Source organism: Gouania willdenowi, chromosome 13 (assembly GCF_900634775.1).
Source record: "Gouania willdenowi chromosome 13, fGouWil2.1, whole genome shotgun sequence".
NCBI lineage: Eukaryota > Metazoa > Chordata > Actinopteri > Blenniiformes > Gobiesocidae > Gouania > Gouania willdenowi.
In genome coordinates this window covers 38,455,249-38,478,114 of record NC_041056.1, presented here as the reverse complement: position 1 = coordinate 38,478,114, position 22,866 = coordinate 38,455,249, and the positions used below count along the sequence as shown (strand labels likewise).

The 22,866-nt window shown below is 38.9% G+C and overlaps 1 protein-coding gene across 9 annotated transcripts in view; it reads right to left on the bottom strand.

The window, feature by feature from the left end:
* The window catches only part of eif4g1b (eukaryotic translation initiation factor 4 gamma, 1b), an 89,337-nt gene continuing 66,471 nt past the window's right edge, over nt 1-22,866 (bottom strand). For all 9 annotated transcript variants that reach the window (XM_028464079.1, XM_028464077.1, XM_028464081.1 and 6 more), the window contains 19 exons: nt 22,186-22,319; nt 20,020-20,145; nt 19,530-19,940; nt 16,106-16,252; nt 15,782-16,018; nt 15,509-15,613; nt 11,569-11,835; nt 11,347-11,458; nt 11,154-11,259; nt 9,501-9,739; nt 8,657-8,784; nt 8,360-8,532; nt 6,889-7,014; nt 4,940-5,021; nt 4,760-4,858; nt 4,431-4,568; nt 2,977-3,058; nt 1,694-1,834; nt 1-1,013 (listed from right to left, as the gene is read on the bottom strand). In XM_028464079.1, the coding sequence (XP_028319880.1) occupies nt 835-1,013; nt 1,694-1,834; nt 2,977-3,058; nt 4,431-4,568; nt 4,760-4,858; nt 4,940-5,021; nt 6,889-7,014; nt 8,360-8,532; nt 8,657-8,784; nt 9,501-9,739; nt 11,154-11,259; nt 11,347-11,458; nt 11,569-11,835; nt 15,509-15,613; nt 15,782-16,018; nt 16,106-16,252; nt 19,530-19,940; nt 20,020-20,145; nt 22,186-22,319 (3,032 nt within the window). In that variant the 3' untranslated portion in view covers nt 1-834. The remainder of the gene's footprint in view (nt 1,014-1,693; nt 1,835-2,976; nt 3,059-4,430; nt 4,569-4,759; nt 4,859-4,939; nt 5,022-6,888; nt 7,015-8,359; nt 8,533-8,656; nt 8,785-9,500; nt 9,740-11,153; nt 11,260-11,346; nt 11,459-11,568; nt 11,836-15,508; nt 15,614-15,781; nt 16,019-16,105; nt 16,253-19,529; nt 19,941-20,019; nt 20,146-22,185; nt 22,320-22,866) is intronic.

Here is a 22,866-nt window from a genome sequence, read left to right as displayed (position 1 = left end):
AAGGCCTTAAGGTTTTTATTGTTAAACTCTTTAAACGTCATCGTGTTAAATAGCGTCTCGCGTTGGGTGCAGCCGTGTTGCCAGTTTAGTGAAGCAGAGTAAAACACACACACAGACAGTGTGTGTGTGTGTGTGTGTGTGCCAAGGGTGGGGGGCTGGGGTTCCAGGCATCATTACGAACCCCCCAGCAGCAAAAAAATGCTCAGTTCATCCTTCTCTCCTCGTAAAAATTCCACGTAAAATCTTCGAGTCCATAAATCGTAGCTTCAGCGTCGTCTGACGTCCGTGAGCAGCTCTTCACCTTGTCTTTGTAGTTTTCTATTTTCTTATAAAACACACTCCAAGCGTCCCAACGTCAGAAGCACTGGGAACAAAAAGTGTTTCCTCTACATGTGGTCATCATCATGGAGCCACACTGGTCAATAAAAATAGAAATGTGAGCAGAGCAGCACGACTGTCCGTTTCAAAGCGTTGCTGTAGTGAGAACAAGCCTTTGAAAAGGTCAAAAAATACTGAAGAAAAGCACGTGACAGTTTCTCCAACAGCTTGGAACGCTGCTCACCATCCTCACCTACAACTACTCAATATCATCATCATCATCATGTAATACTCACGTTCAAATAAGACATTCATTTGTGTAGAAACAAAGAAAAACTCAAAACTGAAGAACACGATCGGTCCGATCCATAATAAAATCTCTCCCAGTTGAAGAAGTTTCTTTTTTTTTTGTTGATTTTTTTCTGTTGATGCAGAAATATTTTGTGGCTTCAGACGGTTCTGAATAATCCACGGAACATTCACTGTCCTCACACTGGGTTCTCCGTCCGCTCAGCCCTAGCTGTTGTCGGACTCCGCCTCGTCCTCCAGCCATTTGATGAAGTTGGTAACGGACTTGAGGGCGACGCCCTTTCCCTGCTGCTCAGTGGCGTCTTTGCTGTTCGCCCACTTTAGGAAGGTCTCATCTTTGATCACGTCTTCATCATAAAGCAAATTAAAGAACTTCTGCAGCATGTCTACAGGAGGAGGAACACACACATATCAGAATATAATATAATAATCTCAAAATGGAGATATACTATATTTTCAACTCAAAGTCTTACAGATGTGTTGATGTAAAATGCCACACAGGCACCTTTATTAACAAACAGCTGACCAATATGTGACACTTCATGCATTTTCTCCTAGAAGGGACAGCACGTGTGAGTGAGCTCTGTAGTTTGGCTTGTTTAGGGTTAGGACGCATTTAGAAATTCATCTAACTATGATTTTCATGCTGTTCTAGACAAGGCACATTTATTTGTATAATGCATATTATACACAAAGAAACTCAATGTGCTTTACATGATCAAAATGTGCAACAAGAAACATTCAACAGCTTAAAAATCAATAAGAACATTAAAATCAGCAGCAAAAACTACTAAAAAGTAGCGAAAGCAGCAACTCCTAAGATGAGTATTTTATTACAAAATATTGTACTTTATATATTTAGATAAATTACATATATAATTTATAGATATATCTTTAATCTCAATATATTGCCCAGCCCTAGGATCAGAAAAGTCTGTGTCCTAAATGTCTTCATTATTAAAAAATTGAAAAAAAAAAAAAAAAAAATCACTACAATAATAGAAACATATTTCCAAGCAGTATTTCTGTAGTTTTCTAGTTAATCCAACCAAAATAAGGTTCTTACTGGCAGGCTGCTCCAGCTCCACCATCAGGGCCTGCAGGGCGTATACACCCTGGAGCTCCAACTGTTCGTCCTTCAAGAATTTCTGCAGCAGTTTGGTTCTGTGTTTGAGCTGATCTTCAATCACTTTACACGTGTTCTCATCTGCATGAAGAAAAAAAAACTGTTTTTGGAGTAATACAATTTTATAGGTAGGAACAATTAGTTTAAACTGGCAACTAATGGGGATGACAAAGTGTGAATGGGGTTAAATTGGCAAAAATATGCATGAAATATGCTTAAAACATCTTTCAAGTGGAAAAAATGTACAGAAAAAGAATTTATATTAAATGGAGGAGTGGCAGAATGGGAATATTGTAGCAGAAATGTAGTAAAATTAGCAAAAATATGGAAAGAAAAAGTGATGAAAATAGGTTAAAATATTAAAAAAGATAGCTTGAACATAGTAAAAACAAGTTCTGATGAACTATGGCCCGTGCCGAATAGCACGTACCACATTCACAAGAATTCAGTGAAACGTCTCAGTTCCACCAAGTAAAACAAATGAAATTGCACAACGTAAAATCGTTGAATTGCCTTTAAAACGATAGATCACACGACTATGTTGTGATAAGACATAGTTGTGTGATATATCGTTTCAAAGCCCCTTTAAAAAGGTCTCCTAGAGGGTGTTGACATCCGCTTATAAAATATCAATGAGAAATTACAGCTTGATTCAACAAGCATTATAAGAGGAGAAGTCATTTAAAAAATGGGGCCCCCTGGCGCCCCCATGGCACATACAGAGTAATGGCACATTCATATATTGGTATGTGTCAATCATTCAAGACCACCAACTGTTGCAATATTTGACTCACAACTAAATGAGAAAACAAATTTAATGGAAATTACTGAAAAAGGCATCTAATTGAATCATGTGTGGCATAATCATAATCTACATTGAATTACCTTTAAAACAATATATCACACGACTATGTTCCCATACATTTGGTAATGACCAGAAATGGGGGGGGGGGGGGGGGGGGGGGGCCTCATTTAAAAAAAGGGGCTCCGAGCATCTCAACATATTTATTCATACCAAACTGCATTCCGATCTAAGAAGAACTAACAGAGGAGTAGTCATTTAAAAAATGGGGTCCCCTGGCGCCCCCCATGACACGTACGGGGTAATGGGTCCCATTTCATCAATGATTCTATACCATCAACCGTTGTAATATTTGACTCACAAATAAATAAGAAATTGTCATGAGCACTTTGAGCATTAATGATGACAGAGGGTCACTTACGAGAAATTGTTGACTGGCAGATGGAGGTCATCAGCACTCGGACAAACGTGTTGGAGGACGTCTGCTGCTCGTCTAAGTTAGCCTACACACACACATGCACACACACACACACACACACACACACACACACAAACGCATGACACATGATCTCAGAAGGACAGACAGTAACAAAAAGGGGAAATCATCTACGTTTATAGTAAGGTCATAAGAAAAACATAAATTTGGTAAAATATCGCGATAGTTCAACACAACACGAAACGAAAGCAGACACGAATACAAACCCCACAACACAACATGAAAGCAGTCCAGTAAAAATCCACAAAGAAGAGTGAAGGAAAGGATCAGGTCTATGAAAGGATCCGGTCTGTGAAAGGATCAGGTCTGTGAAAGGATCCGGTCTGTGAAAGGATCAGGTCTGTGAAAGGATCCGGTCTGTGAAAGGATCCGGTCTGTGAAAGGATCAGGTCTGTGAAAGGATCAGGTCTGTGAAAGGATCAGGTCTGTGAAAGGATCAGGTCTGTGAAAGGATCAGGTCTGTGAAAGGATCAGGTCTGTGAAAGGATCACGTCTGTGAAAGGATCACGTCTGTGAAAGGATCACGTCTGTGAAAGGATCCGGTCTGTGAAAGGATCCGGTCTGTGAAAGGATCAGGTCTGTGAAAGGATCCGGTCTGTGAAAGGATCCGGTCTGTGAAAGGATCCGGTCTGTGAAAGGATCCGGTCTGTGAAAGGATCAGGTCTGTGAAAGGATCAGGTCTGTGAAAGGATCAGGTCTGTGAAAGGATCAGGTCTGTGAAAGGATCAGGTCTGTGAAAGGATCCGGTCTGTGAAAGGATCAGGTCTGTGAAAGGATCCGGTCTGTGAAAGGATCCGGTCTGTGAAAGGATCAGGTCTGTGAAAGGATCAGGTCTGTGAAAGGATCCGGTCTGTGAAAGGATCCGGTCTGTGAAAGGATCAGGTCTGTGAAAGGATCCGGTCTGTGAAAGGATCACGTCTGTGAAAGGATCACGTCTGTGAAAGGATCACGTCTGTGAAAGGATCCGGTCTGTGAAAGGATCCGGTCTGTGAAAGGATCCGGTCTGTGAAAGGATCCGGTCTGTGAAAGGATCAGGTCTGTGAAAGGATCGGGCACTGACACCAACGTTAACGTCACTCTTCTTCATGGATTTTTTAAAGAACTGCTTCCGTGTTGTGCTGTGATTTTACAACCACTGTAATAACTAGGGATGACGTTAACATCACGTTGTTAACAGATGTTTTATTGACTAAAGCTGAGATTTTTACGACTGAAGCTCAGCCATTATTGACACTACGTCCACTCGCACCGTGTGCAGAGAGAAGGGGTTGAAAACCATGTTGATAATGTCAGTGAAAAGCAGCCAATGAGAACAGAAAGGTCCAGCTGCAGATGTTCATTCATCTTCAGTGATCACTCCTAGTGGAGCAGATACAAACCTCCACCCAGTCAGAGATCCTCTGGTTGTCAGCGTTTTCCTTCAGGAGTTTGTCCAGATGTTTGCTCAGCTCTGCAGAGCTCAGCTGCTCTTTGTTCTTCTCCGACTCCGACTCGTCGCCAAGAGTGAACTCTACATTCTGCAGACAGACAGCGGATCAAGTTCATTAATACTATTCATTCAATGCATTCAATGATGTTATTCAGAATTCAACTCTTTTTAAAAAAAAAATCTAAATAAAAAGCTGTGATAGAAGTTTAATTCTTCCATTTATTACAATAATTCTTTGTTAGGTTGTTTCAAATAAATCAAACTGAAGCGACATCTCACCTTTTCTGTCACAAACTTGTTTACGTCCACATCTTCAGGTAGGAAGTCTTTCCATTGGAGCCCCGCCTCCCTCCACATTGTCCCTGCCTTTTTATGGCTCTGTTTAAGGACAAGACGCAGTCGTCAAAAGGACGAATCCACAACTGATTGAAAAACAGCATTTATTGATGATGTTCTGACCATTTCTTTGCAGAGTAAAGTGAGGATGTGGACCAGCAGGACTCCAACTCGGCTCAGAGGAACCAAATGCTTTGAAATCACACTGAGGACCAAACAGTTCACAAAGTTTACCATCACACATTCTCATAATTGAAATCACGATTATTCAAAGGTTTTTTATTTATTTGCCAAACAAATAGTTTTTTCTTTTTTGTACAAAACCATGTAAAATATATTCTTTAAACATAAATAAAATCATTCAAACAATAAAATCAAGTATGTTCACTTTTGCACAAAAAAAAATATAATTTGCATGCAAATACTGTAAATAAAAGGTGTGAAGTATGAATTAAAATATTATTCAAGTATGTTTCCTTTTGTAAACAAATGCAGTGCACTACAACTAAACTGCTAAATATGACACAGAACTGTAGCATTTAAATAAAAAACATTTAAAGGGAAGTGAAAACTGTAGTAGTAGTAGTTTACTGTATTATTAAACACTGTAAAACATCATCTTTGAACACTTAAGAATGATAAAAGTGCAACTTGGAAAAAAGTATGTTTTGTAAACAAATGCAATAGTGCATTAGAAGTGTCTTCATTAGGAAAAAAAGGGGGTGCATTAAACCAGGTTTCTAAAATGGGGGTACGTGTACCCCTAGGGGTACGCAATGGCATTACAGGGGGTACTTGAGAGAGAAGCGTTCCACCCTGAGATGACAGGAAATGATAAAAAAAAAAACTATAGAAATAATTCTATTCAGGAGCCAATAAATCAGTGTTTTTCCACCTTGGGGTGGGGATCCCATGAGGGGTCGCCTGGAGTTTAAATGGGGTCACTGAAATTTCTGAAAAATTAAAATAGATTTTTGAATTTTTAAATTGATTATTCCTTTTTTAGATTAAAACAACACTTTTAAAGAACTGGATTTCTATACTTTCACTTTGTCAAAAGTATTTATTTATTAGTTTCTTTGACAGAGACATAATGAACATTTCTGTAAATATGTCAGTATTCGCTGCAAAGCTAGTTTTAAACTGTTGTATAATGCCAACAACAATTATAAAACATATACAAAATTTTATATAAATCTAGTTCAACTAAAATGCAGTAAAAAAAAACATCTGAGCTCAAACATGATCAAAAACAAATTCTAGAAAATAAATGTCTTTGGGGTGTCACCAGAAATTCTTGATATCAAAATGGGGTCACGACCCAAAAACGTTTGGGAACCACTGCACTTATTTACACAATGAGATTTATTAAAATGTGTTATCACTCGTTCATTCCATCACTATGCTCTATCGTTGTTTTAAAATAGTTTTCTAAGCAAAATGTTGTAGTCAGACAAAGGGGGTACATGGATTCAGAAAAAGGGGGACTTGAGCCAAAATAGTTTGAGAACCATTGCATTAAACAACTCAAAGGGCCCATGTTCAGCTAAATCAACTGTTCTGTGCTTTAAACATCATAAAAGTGCTATTTGGGCTTCATACACATGCTCAAAGTCCTCTGGTCCTACGTCACTGTGCGGAGAGGAGGAAGTCAGTGTCCCGTCTATAGACACGCCCACTCATGAATATGCATAAGCAGGCCGCAAATCAGCCTGTTTGTGTAGAGTTGCTCAGAAAGTGACTTTTCAGAGGCTAAAACTCTGTAAAACAGGCGAATTTGGGGGAAAAAAACCTCAAATACTATGTTTTTGGGGTTCTTAGAACAAATGGAGATGTGTGAAAAATAGCATGACATGAGACCAAGCATAATTCTTTGTAGATATCCTAAATTGTGGAAGTTTGTTTTATTTAGAAAATAAATATATGCATTAAAAATATATATATATACTGTATATATAATTTTTTTTCTCAATTGTTATTTTCTCAATCGTTGAGTGAGTATTGAAATCATAATCTAATTTTGACAACATTCCAATCAGAGCCATAGAAAGTGTAGACAGACGGGGACGCACCTGAAGAGCTCTCCCATGGGGACGCCTCCCTCGTGCAGCATGGGAGTGATCAGCTCTGCCAAGTAGAGCCACATGTGAGGGATGTCTATCGCCATGTCCTCGGCCACCTCCAGAATTTCCTGCAGCCTGAACAAAGGAAGCAAACCCTTCACTGTCCTCTGTAGGTCAAATACACAGAAACTTAAAATAGAACATGCGCTCTCATCCTAGTGTGTGTGTGATAAATTAAGGAGGACTACCAGTAATTAAGATAAATCAAGATAAACTGATCAGAGCATTGTCCGTTCATCATTCCATGGATTATTATTGTATAATCTCACACTTTTACGCATTAACCTCTTAAGCCCCAGCCACTTTTCACCAAAAATCACATACAGGTACCTCCATGACCAATCTGCCTTATTGTTGTTCAGATTGAAGTAAGACCCTCAGTGGTTACAGATGATGTGAAATTTTGAAAAAATATGATACTGAGTGACGATAAATTAAGTTATAAATACAGAAATCTGTAGTCCGCCCAAAAAATGCACATTGGAGATAAAACAATTTGGCATCATTGCTGACGTTTTCCACTGGCTATTTTCTGATTTTGTTATTGAGCTCTGTGTTTATTTTGTGACTCACAGCGGAGGAAAAAGGCTGAGTTTGCAGAGTTGTCCACATTTCCCTCTTTGAAAAGAATGGCCTGGTGTGTGTGCTGTGGTCTATTGCTCTGAATGTGGGTTGGCTACAGTTTTTCATTTCATTTCATTCATTCTTTACAACATTAACACCCGTGAGAGTCACGGAAGCTGGGGCTGCCCCCGCCGGCGGGTCTGTTGGGGTTGAAGAGGTAAACAGCGTCAGTAGCTTCCTGTCTGTCTTCCTTTCTTCCTGCTTATGCTGCAGCAACTGTGTTGTTTTTCATCTGAATTATTCCTCAATTGTGACAAATTTCTCTACATCAGTGTTTCTCCATAACCATGAATGTGATTGGTCCGATGCTGCACGTAGTGTCTTTGAAATCACCCGTCTTAAGTTAACGTGTTTATATCCTGTTACGTAGGACAGGGGCTCTCTGACGAAGAATATTTGGTTAGGTGAAGCCCGCTTATGGAGAGATATCCTGGATATACTTATGGTACATGCTTCGTGGTGCAGGCCCTTCACAACAAACAACCAACTCTTCTCCTTATTTGCTTCTAACCTTTGTGCCTTCATAGAGACACAGTCTCCTGCAGAGAGACCAAGACAATCTCGTGCAGAGGTCTTCTTCAGGAGAAAATCATTACCAAAGCATCTTTCATCAACATTTATAAATCATTCTCCTTTAAGACAATAGACTCCCTGTTCCTTAAATGAAAAATTACGGTAACTGGACGAAGGTAAACAATGCACAACAACAACAACTAAACAACAAAAACAGCCCAAAGATTTCTTGATTTACTGGATGAAAACACTGAGTTTTGGGGGACTTTGGGGGGGCACTGACCCTTTGTAGTACTGCTGTGCTGGGAGGGAGCCAGTCTTTATGAGCTGGTGAAACAATAAGCCCATGTGCTCCCTGTGCATGGGGCTGCGGTCCAGCGTCGACTCCAGACCATTTCGTACAAACACAAAGAGCAACTGAGTGCTGGCCAAGTCCTTCACGCACTGAACGGCCTCCTGTTGGGACACACAACGGTTCCATGAGCCATGACGACACTAACGACACATCACTGTCTACAGAAAAGTGTCCCAATGGTGTCCCACTGGAAAGTGTTCCTAAAGTTTGGAATGGATGAGTCACCTTCAAGTCTTTGATATGGAGATACTCCTCAATGATGGCTGTGGCCTTCTGCTCCACCTGCTCCTCAGTTAAGGCAGACTTGGTGGTGGGTTGAGGCAGTGGGGGCATGGCAGCAGTCTCCCCCTTCTCTGGTCGCACAGAAAGGAAAAAAAAAAAAATCAAGTACACCCTAAAACCACTTTTTTATGCTAAATACATCTATGATTAGGTATGAAGTCATGTAGTTGATTGATCCGAGTCCCACTCTTCACATTTTAGTCAAAATATTTAAATTTAGGGTCTTAAACCTCCCTTTTGCTTGATTAATATGATGTTTTGACCAAACCCCAGTACACATATGTCATTTAGACCAGCGATTCTCAACTGGTGGGTCAGGACCCAAAATTGGGTCGCGGACCTGTACTGGATGGGTCGCGGACAGCTAGTCAAAAATAAATAAATACTTAATGTCTCTCAAGTTGGACTTGTCTTATTTTGAAAGAAACTTTTCTTTTGACAGGCATGCTGTGAAATTCATGTTGCTCAGGAAAATACATAGATTTATGTTTAAAAAACATTATTTATGTGTGTTTTCAACAGCTATTTTTGAAAAGCTTAGTTTTGTTGACTGAATTCTAAAAAAAAGTGGGTTGCGATTTAATGGCAAAATGTGGGTCCCAGGGTGAGACCAGTTGAGAATCCCCAATTTAGACAACAGGGAACTGTTTTAAAAGGTGAAAAATTAGTATAATTTGTTCCCTTTAAATGGTTTCTATATATGGATATAATGACATTCAGAGTTTTTTTCATGTGTGTGCACAGACAGTTTAAGATTTCAGAAACAATCACAATCATTTTCCTCTACCTTTGTCTTCGGTCGTGCTCGACACCCTGCGCACGACGTCAGACGGGCCACGCTGCTCTCGGTCTTGGACCCGCTCTTCTTTCTCTCGACTGAAGCTGCGCTTGGTGACCTGCAGCTGGTTCCGGTCGCGGCTGTCTCGCCGGTCAAAGCGTTCGCTGCCGCGCTCAGAACGGTCAAAGCGTTCGTTGCCGCGCTCAGAACGGTCAAAGCGGTCGCTGCGCTCTCGACTCGAGCTGTTTCTGGAGAGCAAGATGAGTTATGTAAACCAGTGACATTCTACCTGTTTGTAGCTACAGGTTGAAAAGTCCTAAAGATAACTGCACGTTTAGTTCAGTCAACTTTTTATTACCAGGCCACACCATCAACTGACATCAGAATCACTCTTCTTCAAACACCTCACAGGTGACAGAACAGTAGTGTTCCCCCTAGCTGTCAAATATTAAACTGTCAGCATTAAAGGGTACCTGTAGTAAAATTGTAGATAGCAAAATGTATTACCAATAAACACATTTTTATGAAAAGAACACATTAAAAAGACTTTTTAGAACAATTTTATACCGTCGAGCATAAATTATGGAGAGCCGCCATTTTGGACAGGATATTTTTCTGAACAATGGTTGAACAATGAGTGTAAAGCCAATGGTTGCTATAACAACAAGAGAAAAACCCAAGAGAAACATTTCCTTCGCGCATCTAAGCCAAATAAGTCAGAGTCATCCATACGTTGGCTCCATAATAGCGGTACAAGACATACACTTAAAATGTTTGTTTGGATGAAATTCTGTGGTATGCAGGACCGCTTCAAGCCGAGCTGCTATGAAAGGGATCTGTGGGCTAAGCTAATAGGCTAAGCTAATGGGCTAAACTAAACAACGCGGTACCGACAGAATTCCTTCACATAAAGTTTTTCAATGCAGCTTGTAAACATACTTGTTCAGAGCACTACTACGTTTCTGCTTACAGGGTATACTACGGGTGCTACATATATATGTATGTGTATATATATATATATATTTATTAGGGCTGAAAGATTTTGGAAAATAATCCATATGCGATTTTTTTCCCTCAATATTTTGATTGACGTAATCGTACCATTACCGTGGCGCAAAGACCGTGATGAATACCGAACCGTGGGAAAACTGTACCGTTGAATCCCTAATGGCTGTCATGGCAATAACCACATCACCACCATATTCTTCCCTCTAATTTACTTATGGAAAAATGATGGACAGATATCGTTTCACGCAGCTTTCATCACAGTCGCTCGCCCTATTTTTGCACATCCAACACTTAACTACACAGCCGCGTTTCTGTTGGTATCAACAGCTCTGTCCGTTAGGCTAATTTTGCATGCTGAGTCAGCGCAGGGCCGCATACAAGAAGCAGGTATTTGGTGAGAAAGGTGATATTTAATCCTCTCCTAACATACAACCTGGATGCTGCACTTTATCACATAAGGAGTGGATGACAGCCTTAATGACACCTTATTCATGCTCGTAACAGGTGTCATGTCATAATAATGACAGCGTAAAGTCAGCCTTTATGTATAAAACTTCAAGTAAAGTGTTACCACACATTTTTTTGCTATACACATTTTCACTGCAGATACCCTTTAACAACAAAGAGGTAACAGGAGATGGTGATGCTCCTTACCGCTGAGGAACTCTTCTGTCCGTGTCTGCTGATGGCCTAGAATGTTGCTGCAAAGCTGAGAATCTGTTCAGAGTGCTGGTGGCAGGACGGCTGCCTGAGTCTGGGCCTGGGAATGGTGACCCACACACTTTAACTCTTGACGTAATAAATACATCAGCAGCTGATGAATTAAAAAGCAGTCAGAGAGACCTACCAGGATCATTAGCTTTAGCACTGGAGCCACCACTGCTACCTTTGCCCCAACTGCCCCACATGCCTTTACCTCCTGGGGCCAGCAACTGATTGTTGAAGTCGGGAACAGGATTCTGAAAGGAAAACTTTTTTATTCAAAAACAACTCAACACGGGGTGGTTTTTGCGTCCTGCTGATATAGTGAAGGTCTATTGTTATGGTAACCCTCCAATCCCGCTCCTACTTTAGTGATCTTGCTCAGACGAGAGGTGTCAATGGGTCGGTTCTTGCTGATGGGTACAGTATTCCAGCCTTCATCCTGAGGAGGAGCTCCCCGGCCTGAACGACCGCCTCCACCCATCCGGCCTCCTGGGCCTCCGCCGGTGTTTTTGTTGGAGATGATGGCTTGTTGCACCTTCATCTGCTCCCTGTGCTCCTCCATCTCTGCCTCTTTGTGGATCTGGTCGATGGTTTTGGGACCCTGGTCCCCTCGACGAGGCACCCAATTATTCTGCGATGATGAAGATGTGAGAAAGAACAGTAAGACTTTTACTTTTGGACATTTGTTTCACCAAGTCTACATATCGTTAAAGTTGTTGGAGACCAACAGATCAATAAATCAAAAAACATTTGCTCGAAAAAGATAAAATAAATGAAAAGGTTGGAATTGCCGCTCGAAAGTTTGTTTTAATCTGCACTGTAAAAACACTCTTATTGACATTTGGGAAAAATTTTGTGCATTTAACTTCTGTGCATCTGTCTGCAGGACTCCACACCCCACAATGCAATGTGCCAAACTTTTCAGAAAATGTCAATAAACCCAGTGTTTACAAAGGAGAAGAAAACAAACTTTTGAGTGAAAATGTAACTTTCAATGAGGCCTGCACTACGTCATCTGATTTTTTTAAACCTTTAAAATAAAGGAAATATAAGAGTTGATTCTCATGTATTTTTAATAAGTGAAGTTCAAATGTAGTTTAGAGCAGAAATAATCGTGAGATATACAATTTAGTGTGTGTTTTTGTCGGCAACACTAATCAAACTTTAAAAAGCTTTTTTTTTTTATAACTATGATAATAAAATAAAGACTTTTGGAAGGACTATGTTTTTCCAAGAGCTGATGTGCTGACTTAGAAGAGCTGACTTTAAGCTGGTTTGGTCACATAGTGTGTGGGTGGGAACTGGAATGCAGATTTCCTTAAAAAAAAAATTAAAACAAAAACAGCACAAAACTAAACTGGTTAGTGTTCAGGAGCTGAGGAAAACTTTTCTCTCCTCGTCCATATCGAACACTCACTCAGGCCAGGGCTGAAAGACCAGTGCGGTCTTTCAGCCCTGGCCTGTGTGAAGATCCAGGCTTGCTTTTTGGTCTAAAACTCAAGCATGCAATACATTTTAATGGGTTTGTTTTAAAAAAAAAAAAATAAAATAATGGAATGTATTAAATGTATTCCCTCCAAACTGGAAAATATATTTAAAACACTGAACATTTTACGCTCAGATCAACATGAGACGGCTGTGAATCATCAATAAAACAATGCATTAGGATTTAAGAAATGAGGCCGACATTCTTAAAGAAATGGAAACCAGAATATGCTGGTGATGGGATGTGGGATCAATTATGTCTTAAAGGGCACAACACCATTTTTGACATCTTGTGTCTTTAACACAAAAAAAAAAAAATCATGCTGACAGCAGGTTTAGGGTTTGAGGAACTCTCAGCGCACGAGTGACAGAGGGACAATGAAACTTGATTTCTCTGGACGAGTTCATTCTGAAAATATTTACATTTCATGCTCAGATTTACTCAAATATCTGAGCATGAAAAGTAAACATTTTCAAAGTGAACTACTCCAGAAATCACATTTCTGTTCCAGTTAAACACAGACATTCTGCTTGAAGGATTAATTCAGCCTCATTGATATGAACCCAGTATAAATGATAAGGACGCAGTCACAGTCCACTGTCAATGAGGAAAAATAAGCTGTGTGCGCTCAGGCGGTAGAAGAAGGCAGAGTGAAAAATACTGAAGAGTAGAATTATAGTTGATATTAAATCTCCATTTTAAATAAGGAAACTACATTGGAAACAATGAGCTGCTCCACAGTATGGAGGCATCTTTGAGAGTACTTCATATGATGAATATAACGATGATGTTATCTAACTGCGTAAGTGTCGTCAGTGTGAGCTATCAGCGATGCAGTGAAGCTGGACGTACCAGCAATGTGCCAAAAGCAACATTAAAATGTTAAATTTAACATTAAAATGGAAAAAATCATGTAAAATAGTTTGCGGATGCACTATTTAGCGCAGTGGTCCTCAACCCAACTGGAGGAACTGAAGTCTGCAAGATTCATCAGTACAGTCACCTAACGTTTCATTATTAGATAAATAAGATTATGATTTCTTCTATATTTAATTCAGACACACACGGAAGCATGGGCCGATCTTTTGCTTTGTTCAACACTGTCGATTAAAATAACACTTAACATTGTTACTGTAATTTATCTATCAATAAAAAGCTAGTTCATCATGGACATTTTGTGTCTTGACCCCTGCTAAACCTCTGAGACTGACTGGGGTTCCATCAAACACAGGTTAAGAAGCACTGTTTAGGGTGAGCTCTTGCAGTTAGCACCAACATGAAAAATGGTGTCATGAGATTTGTGATGCACCAAAATTCCCGCCACAGAAAAAAGCCCAAAAGTGAAATTTCGAAACAAGCCGACCAAAACAGGATGTTTCATGAGCAAACACTGCAGTCAGCGCATGCGCTTGTCTGGAAAGGGCCAACTTGTCCACGGACTCACAGAGCAACTGTTTTTCAATACATTTGAGCACTAAAGTGTTTTCTAAGCATGGTTCTGTGTCACGTCAACACAGTAGCCCTACAATAACACAGACCTCCACATGGCAGCCTGACGCACGGCTGCGCATCAGAAGCATTAATCTGGTTTCAGAGTCTGTCAGTGCAAGTTCCCCAGAGAGTCTCTGATCTACATCATGACTGTGCTTGGTCTGCATTTTAAAGATCATTACTTGGATGGGATTAAACCAGCGCGCACAAGAAATGATGCACCTCACAATGAATGCAGCCAGAGCGTGTGTGTTTCCAAGAACATGCTTGGATATCATGTGTCATTGTCCTTATCTTAAAGCTATGTGTCTGTATGTGTGGGCTAATGTGATGTTGTTTCATAATCTATGTAAAGTTTTAACAATGTAAAGCACTTTGAATTATATTTTATATATGAAAAGCACGATATCAATACATTTTGATTGGATTTGATAATAAATACAGCAGAGAAGCCGATCTTCATCGAAAATTTTAATTCACTTTGTGTTTTAATGAGAAAACATTTAATGTGACGCTCTTTCCGCAGCTCAGTCAGTTATAGGTAGGTACAATATTAATCAATGTATGAGTGGGGACAAGTTAAACATTTGATTTTTTATTTTATATTGTGCATAGTTGGAATGTCAGAATGACGTTCTTTGAAGCATTAATAGTAATTTATACAATTGCAATGTTTTAATTTTAGAGAGGTTGGTAACATTTATGCAATGTGTCACGGCAAATTTGCGGTTGACCTCATTTGGAGACATGATTTATTGCTCTGGTTGAGTGATGGAGTCCAGGCGAGGCATTGATGATTTTATAAAAAAGGTTTATTATAAAACTAAATAAAAAGGAGTACAAAGATGGACAAAATTAGTGACCGCCCCGGGCGGACGTCCGATGATCGAGTGGCCCACAGTTCTAACTCATCACGTATATTCCCCCTCAGTCCCCCTCCCTCCTCCCCCCAGGAGATAAAGAGGACAGGGAGGAGGAGGTGACAAATGAAATGAAAAAAGTCTGCAAAACTGCGTAGTTAGCTCCCAATTTTATTTTAACTTACACCAAAAAACGTGACATTTCGGGCTGGAGGGCGTCCAGTAACTGATGTGCATGTTTTTTTGATTGCAGTAACATTTATACCAAAAAATGTAATGGACATAATAATTTGCATGATGATTATTTCGGTTTTCAGTCTTGGCGTTTTCATTTTCGGTTTTGGAAAACAATCTTTATTTTGGTGCATCCCTAGTCATGAGCCATTTATACTGATAAATGTATGTTTCCATAATCCACATTATGTTGCCACCCAAATCAGGCCACGCCTCCTGTGTTTGTTACTTACCCCTCTGAGGTCCAGGACATCCTGCAGCATGAAGCGGATCCTTGAGGAGGTCTTCTTCTCTTTTACTATTTTCCCCATCTGATGGAAGTACTGGTCCATACGAGGCTGAAATTAACCAAAGGTAACAAACAGTCCCATTCATTATGGTTTGTAGAAACCATAAAACCATTAAAACAAACAACGAGAAATTCTTTGAGCGGATGTAAAATTAACTGCTTAAACGAAAGACAAAAAAGGCAGTCAGATAGTTTATTCTGCGTTTGTGTGTCGTACCTTTGCCTTTTCAAAGTCTAGGTCCTTGCCGATGGTGGATAACAGTCTGCACAGGCATTCCAGGGATTCCTTGTCATGGTTTTTAAGCAGCTTTACGATACAGTCGTGCATGATGACCTCTGTGAGCATTTTAAGTTTAAAGAGCTCGCCGATGAACTTGATGTTTCCCAGTGAGCGTCTCCTGGCCTTATCTTTAGCTTCTTCTAACTCTTCCCGGAGACGCTGCTTCTCCTCTTCCTGTGAGGAAAAGAACAAAGAAAAATAAAGAGGAAACATTAAACTACATGATTTCAGTTACAGATTAATAAATACCAAGTACATTACCCCAGAGGCAGCATCCAGTTCCTTTTGCTTCTTCTCAAAGATTTCATCGTCATCTTTGTCTTTTTCAAACTCCTTCTGACATCGGTTTAGTAGCAGCTTACGAAAATCTGCTTCGCTTCCTGGCTTATCTTTGGTTTGGACTTTAAGCTGAAATAAAGAGTGCAGGGAGTCAGTGAAAAGCTCCTAAAATCATAATGCCACATGGAGCTTAAGCATTAGCATGTTTAGAGATAATCTAACCCAAACATCTAGAAATCTCTATGTGACCTTTGTCAAACTGACACATCCTCAAAAAAATGATTACCAGTAAACTTTGTGTTATAATAATCATTTGTAACAATTGTATTTTTTTCTGGAACCACTAGTAGCAAACAGATTGAGACATAAATCAAATAAATTACATTTTAAAATTAAAAACATTTCTGTTAAACAAGCCAAAATATTTGCACCAGTAAAACCAGTGTTTGAGGCAGGGATAAGGAAACTTTTGTCACAAAAATGTGATTGATCTAAGGGTCATATTATCAACATTCATGTATTTAGAATAATGACCAATCTGAGCTTTAACAGAGGAAACAACAAAGCCTTTAGTCTGCTTTTCTGTCATTTTTGCGTGAATTTTTTTTTGTGTCAGAATTCTGTATATTTTTGTCCTTTTGTGTATTTTTCTGTCATTTTGAATGTTTTTGGAATTTTATATTTTGTTTTACTTTGGTATGTTTCTATTGCCATTTTGGGTATTTAAAGAGTAACTAAATCCCAAACCCACTTTTTTCAGTATATTTGGGTATTAAGTAGTGCTGTTTATTAATCCTAGTCCCACTCTTCACATTTTATTAAAATATTTGATTTTGCATATTTAGTTGTAAATTGTGAGATATACTGGCTACTAAGGGTTGAACACAAGCTGTTACAACTGAATTTTGCTATTGGCTGAAACAGATTCTTTAGATTCCCCAGAGTCATCAATGTTCACTGTTGGCCCCGCCCCTCCTATAAAAGCTGAGAGGAGGGAGGAGGGTTTTCTCCAATCACAGCCCTCAGTGATTGGTTGACAGTAGGGATGTAACGATTCACTCAACTCCCGATACGATTCGATTCACGATACTGGGTTCACGATGCGATTCTCTCACGATTTATTTTACAAAATGGGACTGTAGACAAATTTTTTTTTTGGGAAAAAAACTAGAAAATACTGTATTATTTTCCTTTTATATTTAATTGTCAAAAAAATCCCTTGGTAAAATATTCAAAACAATGCAATTTAACTAAAAATAAATCTTAGAAATAAATAAAGGAATAATAGAAAATGAAGCCTATTAATTTAAATTCTGGTTCTATAATAAACAAAGCAAAACTTCATAATAGTTCTTTTTCTTCTTAAAAGTGCAACTGAAAATGTATTTTGTGCCTTAACAATTGGACTTTAAAAAAAAAAACCGTGATTACACTGATTTACGTCATATTTGTTTGGACCAGCAGAGGGTGCTGGTAACACAGTGGTCGGTTGGCATGCAGAAATTCTTGCAGAGAAGAAGAGAAGCTATGCTAGCAGACAGAGCTAATAGAAAAACGTGACTTTTACAGATATTCAAGTAATGTTACAGATATTTTTTCGATGCTAAAGGGGCAATTAATCATTTATTAACATATTTAAGAGTAGAAGGCAGCCAGAAAGAAAGTATTAGCAAACTCTGCCCGCCGCCTACACTTGTGGATAACGCCCTCTGCTGGTTAAAAAAATACTGCGATTCAATTTTCAGAAAATCGATATCAACCGTGATACCTATGAATCGATTTTTAACTGCCTTACGATTAATCGTTACAGCCCTAGTTGACAGCGTAACTGAGGAAGTCCACTGTGTTCCATATGAAACAGCCGGTGTAGCAGTGTCGTTTTTGTCTCTGTGCTTCTATAAAGAACAGATTCTGCGCTAATCAGAGGGTTCATCAAGCTATGAGTGTATTTACAGACACATCTATGCTGTGAGTGTGGGTGAGGTGGTGGGAGAGCAGGGCTGTTTGCCCCTGAGTGGTGTCTGTAAGGCTATGTGTGAGCTTCACTTTGTGATTGTGTGTGCCTGTAGATGTAGCGACATCTCAGCTTATGAACTCACTATATGTGTGTGTGTACAGACACATCGTGTGTATATTCCCGTCCGTCTCTGCGCACAGCGCTATGGGCTGATTGAGTGGGCGTGTCTTACTGCTACAGCAGTAACGCCCATAATCAAGGCATTTATGAATTTCCCTCCTAGTAACTCTTAAAGTTGTAATACAGATTTCTGTTGTCCTTTTGAATGTTTGTGATTTTGTGTTTTTAGAGTCTTTTTTGCAGTCATTTGTGTATTTTTGGACTAATTTTGTGCATTTACTTTGAAGGCTGACATCAAAGCAACCTGGGCTTCCATTTGCCCTGAGCAGTGCCACAGGTTGATGCAGTAATTCAAGTAAAAACAGACCCGAGCAGGTATTAAGTGCATAGAAATGATCAGACTTTTTACTCAGAAGCCTGACATTTGTGTTCATCATACACTTTGTTAAAAAAAATGTTGGGTTTTTTGACTCATGACTCTATACACAATTTTTAATTCATAAAATGACTGAAAAAATATTTGACCTTTTTCAAAATGTTGTCTTTTTTTTGCTGTCTGGGTCAATGATGTATAAGGGTTTTCCCCGTATGGTGTTATATGTCATAAAATGGGCATCAACCGACAAAGTTTGCACGCTTAGTATGGAAATAAAAACAGAAATAGTTGGAAATTTCCACAACACAAAACACTGGGGAAATCATGTCAAATAGGGGCGACAATAAATTTAAATAGATTTGGAGTCATTTTAAAAAGTGGCCACTGGCCAGGCAGTCGCACCACATCATATTTTGACACTTTAAATAACTGAATAAATTACATATAAGTACATTTTTAAAAAAAATCAAAGTGAGTGTATATATAGAACATACTACATATATGTATCTTTGGTAACACTTTACTTGAAGTTTAATACATAAGGCTGACATTATGCTGTCATTATTATGACATGACACCTGTCATTAGCATGAATGAGGTGTCATGAAGGCTGTCATTAAGTGCTGTTCGTTACCCTAACTCCTAACCCTACCCCCACTAGATCCCTCCACATAACCCAAAAAATGCCAACATAGCTCCAAAGATGTCATAATTTAGCAAACAACACTAAATGACAGCCTTCAAGACACCTCATTCATGCTAATGACAAACAATGACAGTGTAACGTCAGCTTTATGTATAAAACTTCAAGTAAAGTGTATCTTTTTATGCATTTAAACTTTTTTTAAGTTAAAGAAATGCAGTTGAACAGAAAACGAAGGCGTCAGGTCATTGATCAACCTGTAAATAGAGCTTATTTGACATCATTACTAGTAAATATTAAAATGACTTACCCCAATAAGGCCTCTGCACATGTTGGCATAGGCCACTGAGAAGTCTGGTTCAGAGATGGCTTTTTCAAAGGTGATGTCAATGACACCTTTTAACCTCTCTTCAGTGTCGATGGTCAGCTCCGTCACCTGTTTCATCAGCTTTTGAAACTTCTGTGGGGTCAGTTTGTTGAGGATACTGCGGACCTGTTTGAACAACTCCAGGGTCTTTGCTTGTTCTGACTCGCTCTCCTCGAGCTCCTCTGGTTGAGAGCTGCGAGCTGATTTCTTGGCCGAGGATTTCCATGCTTTCTCTGCCTTGTTCAGCTTCACGTCGTCATTAAGTGACATGCTGGTGATGATCTTTCTCGGCTCCTTTCTCTGCATCTGTTGAGAACGACGTGGGCCGGCGGCACCCATGCCCATTCCTGGAGGCTGAGAGGTGACACAAAGAGGTGACGCTAACAACAGTTCATTACGATTGTATTCATTTTTAATCTGGGGATGCACTCACTGGTCCTCTGCTTCCTCCTCCCATGCCTGGCCTTCCCAAGTTGGCAAAAGACGGCGTAAAGTCAGGGCCGCTGTTCATCCCAGGTATGCGACTGGGGTCAAGTGTGCGCAGAGGGGTTTTATTGGCCTGTACACAAGGAGAGCAGAATAATATGCAAAATACATGTGAAAAAAAAGGTTTCTTATAATATATACACTTACAAATATTTTATAGCTATACTGTGTTTTATGCTTTGATTGGTACAAAACAATAAAAACAACAAAGCAGATTGTCCCGTGGGATCACATTAAAAGTCAGTTTCACTATTTTTTCCAGTGCAAGTCTTTATATTGTAATCACTTTTCAGTTAGTGGCAGCGTGGCTAAATAATATTGGATATTCCCCATTTTAAGAGAGATTCAGCATGTTCATGTTCATGTTCATGTCAAGCAATAAATAAATAAATAAAAGGTGGGTTGCCTGGCACAAGGGGACACAAATGGTCTCAAGGGATTGTGGGGGCTGGGATTAAGTGGCTCTTGTTGTGAAAGGATGAAAGAGATTTTTACAGGTGTCCTTTATAATAATCACCAGAGGTGGGACTCGATTTTAAAAAATCAATGAGACTGTGTAATTAATCTTAATTAATCTAAATTAATCGCATAACAATATTTGACACAAGCAAATTTTTTTCAATGTAAATAGATTTTGGTATTTGATTGAATCAACGAAAACCAAAAATCTACATAAAATTTTAGCATTTTCATCAATGAGTGCTAACATAATGTACAATATGAATACTAGGGATGTAACGATTCACTCAACTCCAGATACGATTCACGATACTATTCTCTCACGAATTATTTCACAAAATGGGACTGTAGACAAATGATAAAAATATTCCTTTATTTTTTTTGGGAAAAAAATTTAAAATACTGTACTATTTTCCTTTTATTTTCCATTGTCAAAAGAATCCCTTGATAAACTATTCAGAACAATGCAATTTAACTAAAAATAAATCTAAATCTAAATAAATAAAGGAATAATACAAATGAAGAAGCCTATTAATTTAAATTCTGGTTCTATAGTAAACAATGCAAAACTGCATAATAGTTATATTTCTTTTTAAAAGTGAAACTGAAAATGTATTTTGTGCCTTAACAATTGAACTTAAAAAAGAAACCAGTCTGCATTGTATTCACGTCAGATATTTGTTTGGACCAGCAGAGGGCGCTGGTACCTCAGTGGTCGGTTGGCATGCAGCTAATCTGTGCAGTGAAGAAGAGATGCTATGCTAGCAGACAGAGCTAATAGAAAAACGTCACTTTTACAGATATTCTTTCAGTGCTAAAGGGGTAAGGAATCATTTATGAACATGTTAAAGAGTAGAAGGCGTCCAGAAAGAAAGATTCTACCCGCCGCCTACACTTCTGGTAAAAAAAGTACTGCGATTCAATTTCAGAAAATCGATATCAACCGTGATACTTATGAATCGATTTTTAACTGCCTTATGATTAATCGTTACATCCCTAATGAATACAAAATATTATGATTGCATTGTTCACAAAGCACTCACTGAAATTTAAGTCTAAACTGTATTCATGCTGGATTCATTGTAAACTTTCTAAAACAAATGTGTTTTTGTATTAAAATAAAAAACAGCACTTAACAGTACAGAACATTCCAGAGAAGTGGAAAGTGAACAGTGCAAAACAGTTAGAATATCTGTGGCATTAAATAAACAGAGCAACTGAAGAAGCTGATGAATTTAGTTTTAAATAGTATTTCTACATAGCAGTTAAGTTGGGTCAGACAATGCTATCTGTAGCAGCGCTTCTAGCCCCGCCCACATCCTCTACCACCGACAGCGGTCAACTGTCCACTACAATCATTTATCCACTGACTTTGTTCATTTGTCAATCATGGATTTATTCATTTTGGCTCTGAACCCTGTCATCTTGTTTAGTGTGGATTGGCAAAAAAAAAGTAATGCATTAAAGTCCCACCCCTAATGATTACATCACTTCTTTACCAACTGCATACCTCAGGTTTACCTACTGGGAATGAAATGCTAGTTATTTGTAAATCCTAAAAACTAATCAGTTGTTCTGTAAAATGCTAACCATAAACATATCTGTGACTTTTCGTGAGGGAGTGTCGCTGTGTTTTATGGTGTGGTGTTCACACCTTGTCGAGGACAACGTCACTGATGGCTGGGAGACCCTGAGGCTTGTTCATGCTGGCCGAGATGAACTGGAATCCCAGCAGAAAGTCTCGGTCATATTGCTTCTTCTCCTCCTTGTTGATTGGCTTCCATTGGTCTATGAAATCAAGATAAAAGATAATGAAACACACACACGTGTTTATTACAAACATAGGCAACGTGGCTGAGATGGTAGGAGTTGCTGACAGCTTAACCCTCTGGAGTCCAGGGTATAACTGGCCGTTTTTGTACTACTTTTGATTTTACCTTTATACCTCACCATGAAAACGGTTTAGCTTTCCTTGTTTGGTATAATTTTTTTTCAGCACAACTTCAGCTATATGAATTTACTGTTAAATTTCAGTAGAAAAAAAATGGGTCTTTTTACTGTGAAAACTACAAACATGTTTAGCAAACTGATTTGATGCATGGGAATGCAAATATAAAGTGTAATTATCAATAACATGTGTATAACTTCACAAAAAACAAGTTATATGCAACACTACATGGAAAAAAAATCAGGAAATGCCTCAGGCGTTTTTGTCCACAAATCATCTAAAACTGTTTACAAAACATCACAATCAGATGCTAAATATTTTTTGTTTAAATGGTCACTGTGAAACTGCATCTGGCCGCTGTGCTGTCTTAAACAGGTCATGTGATCA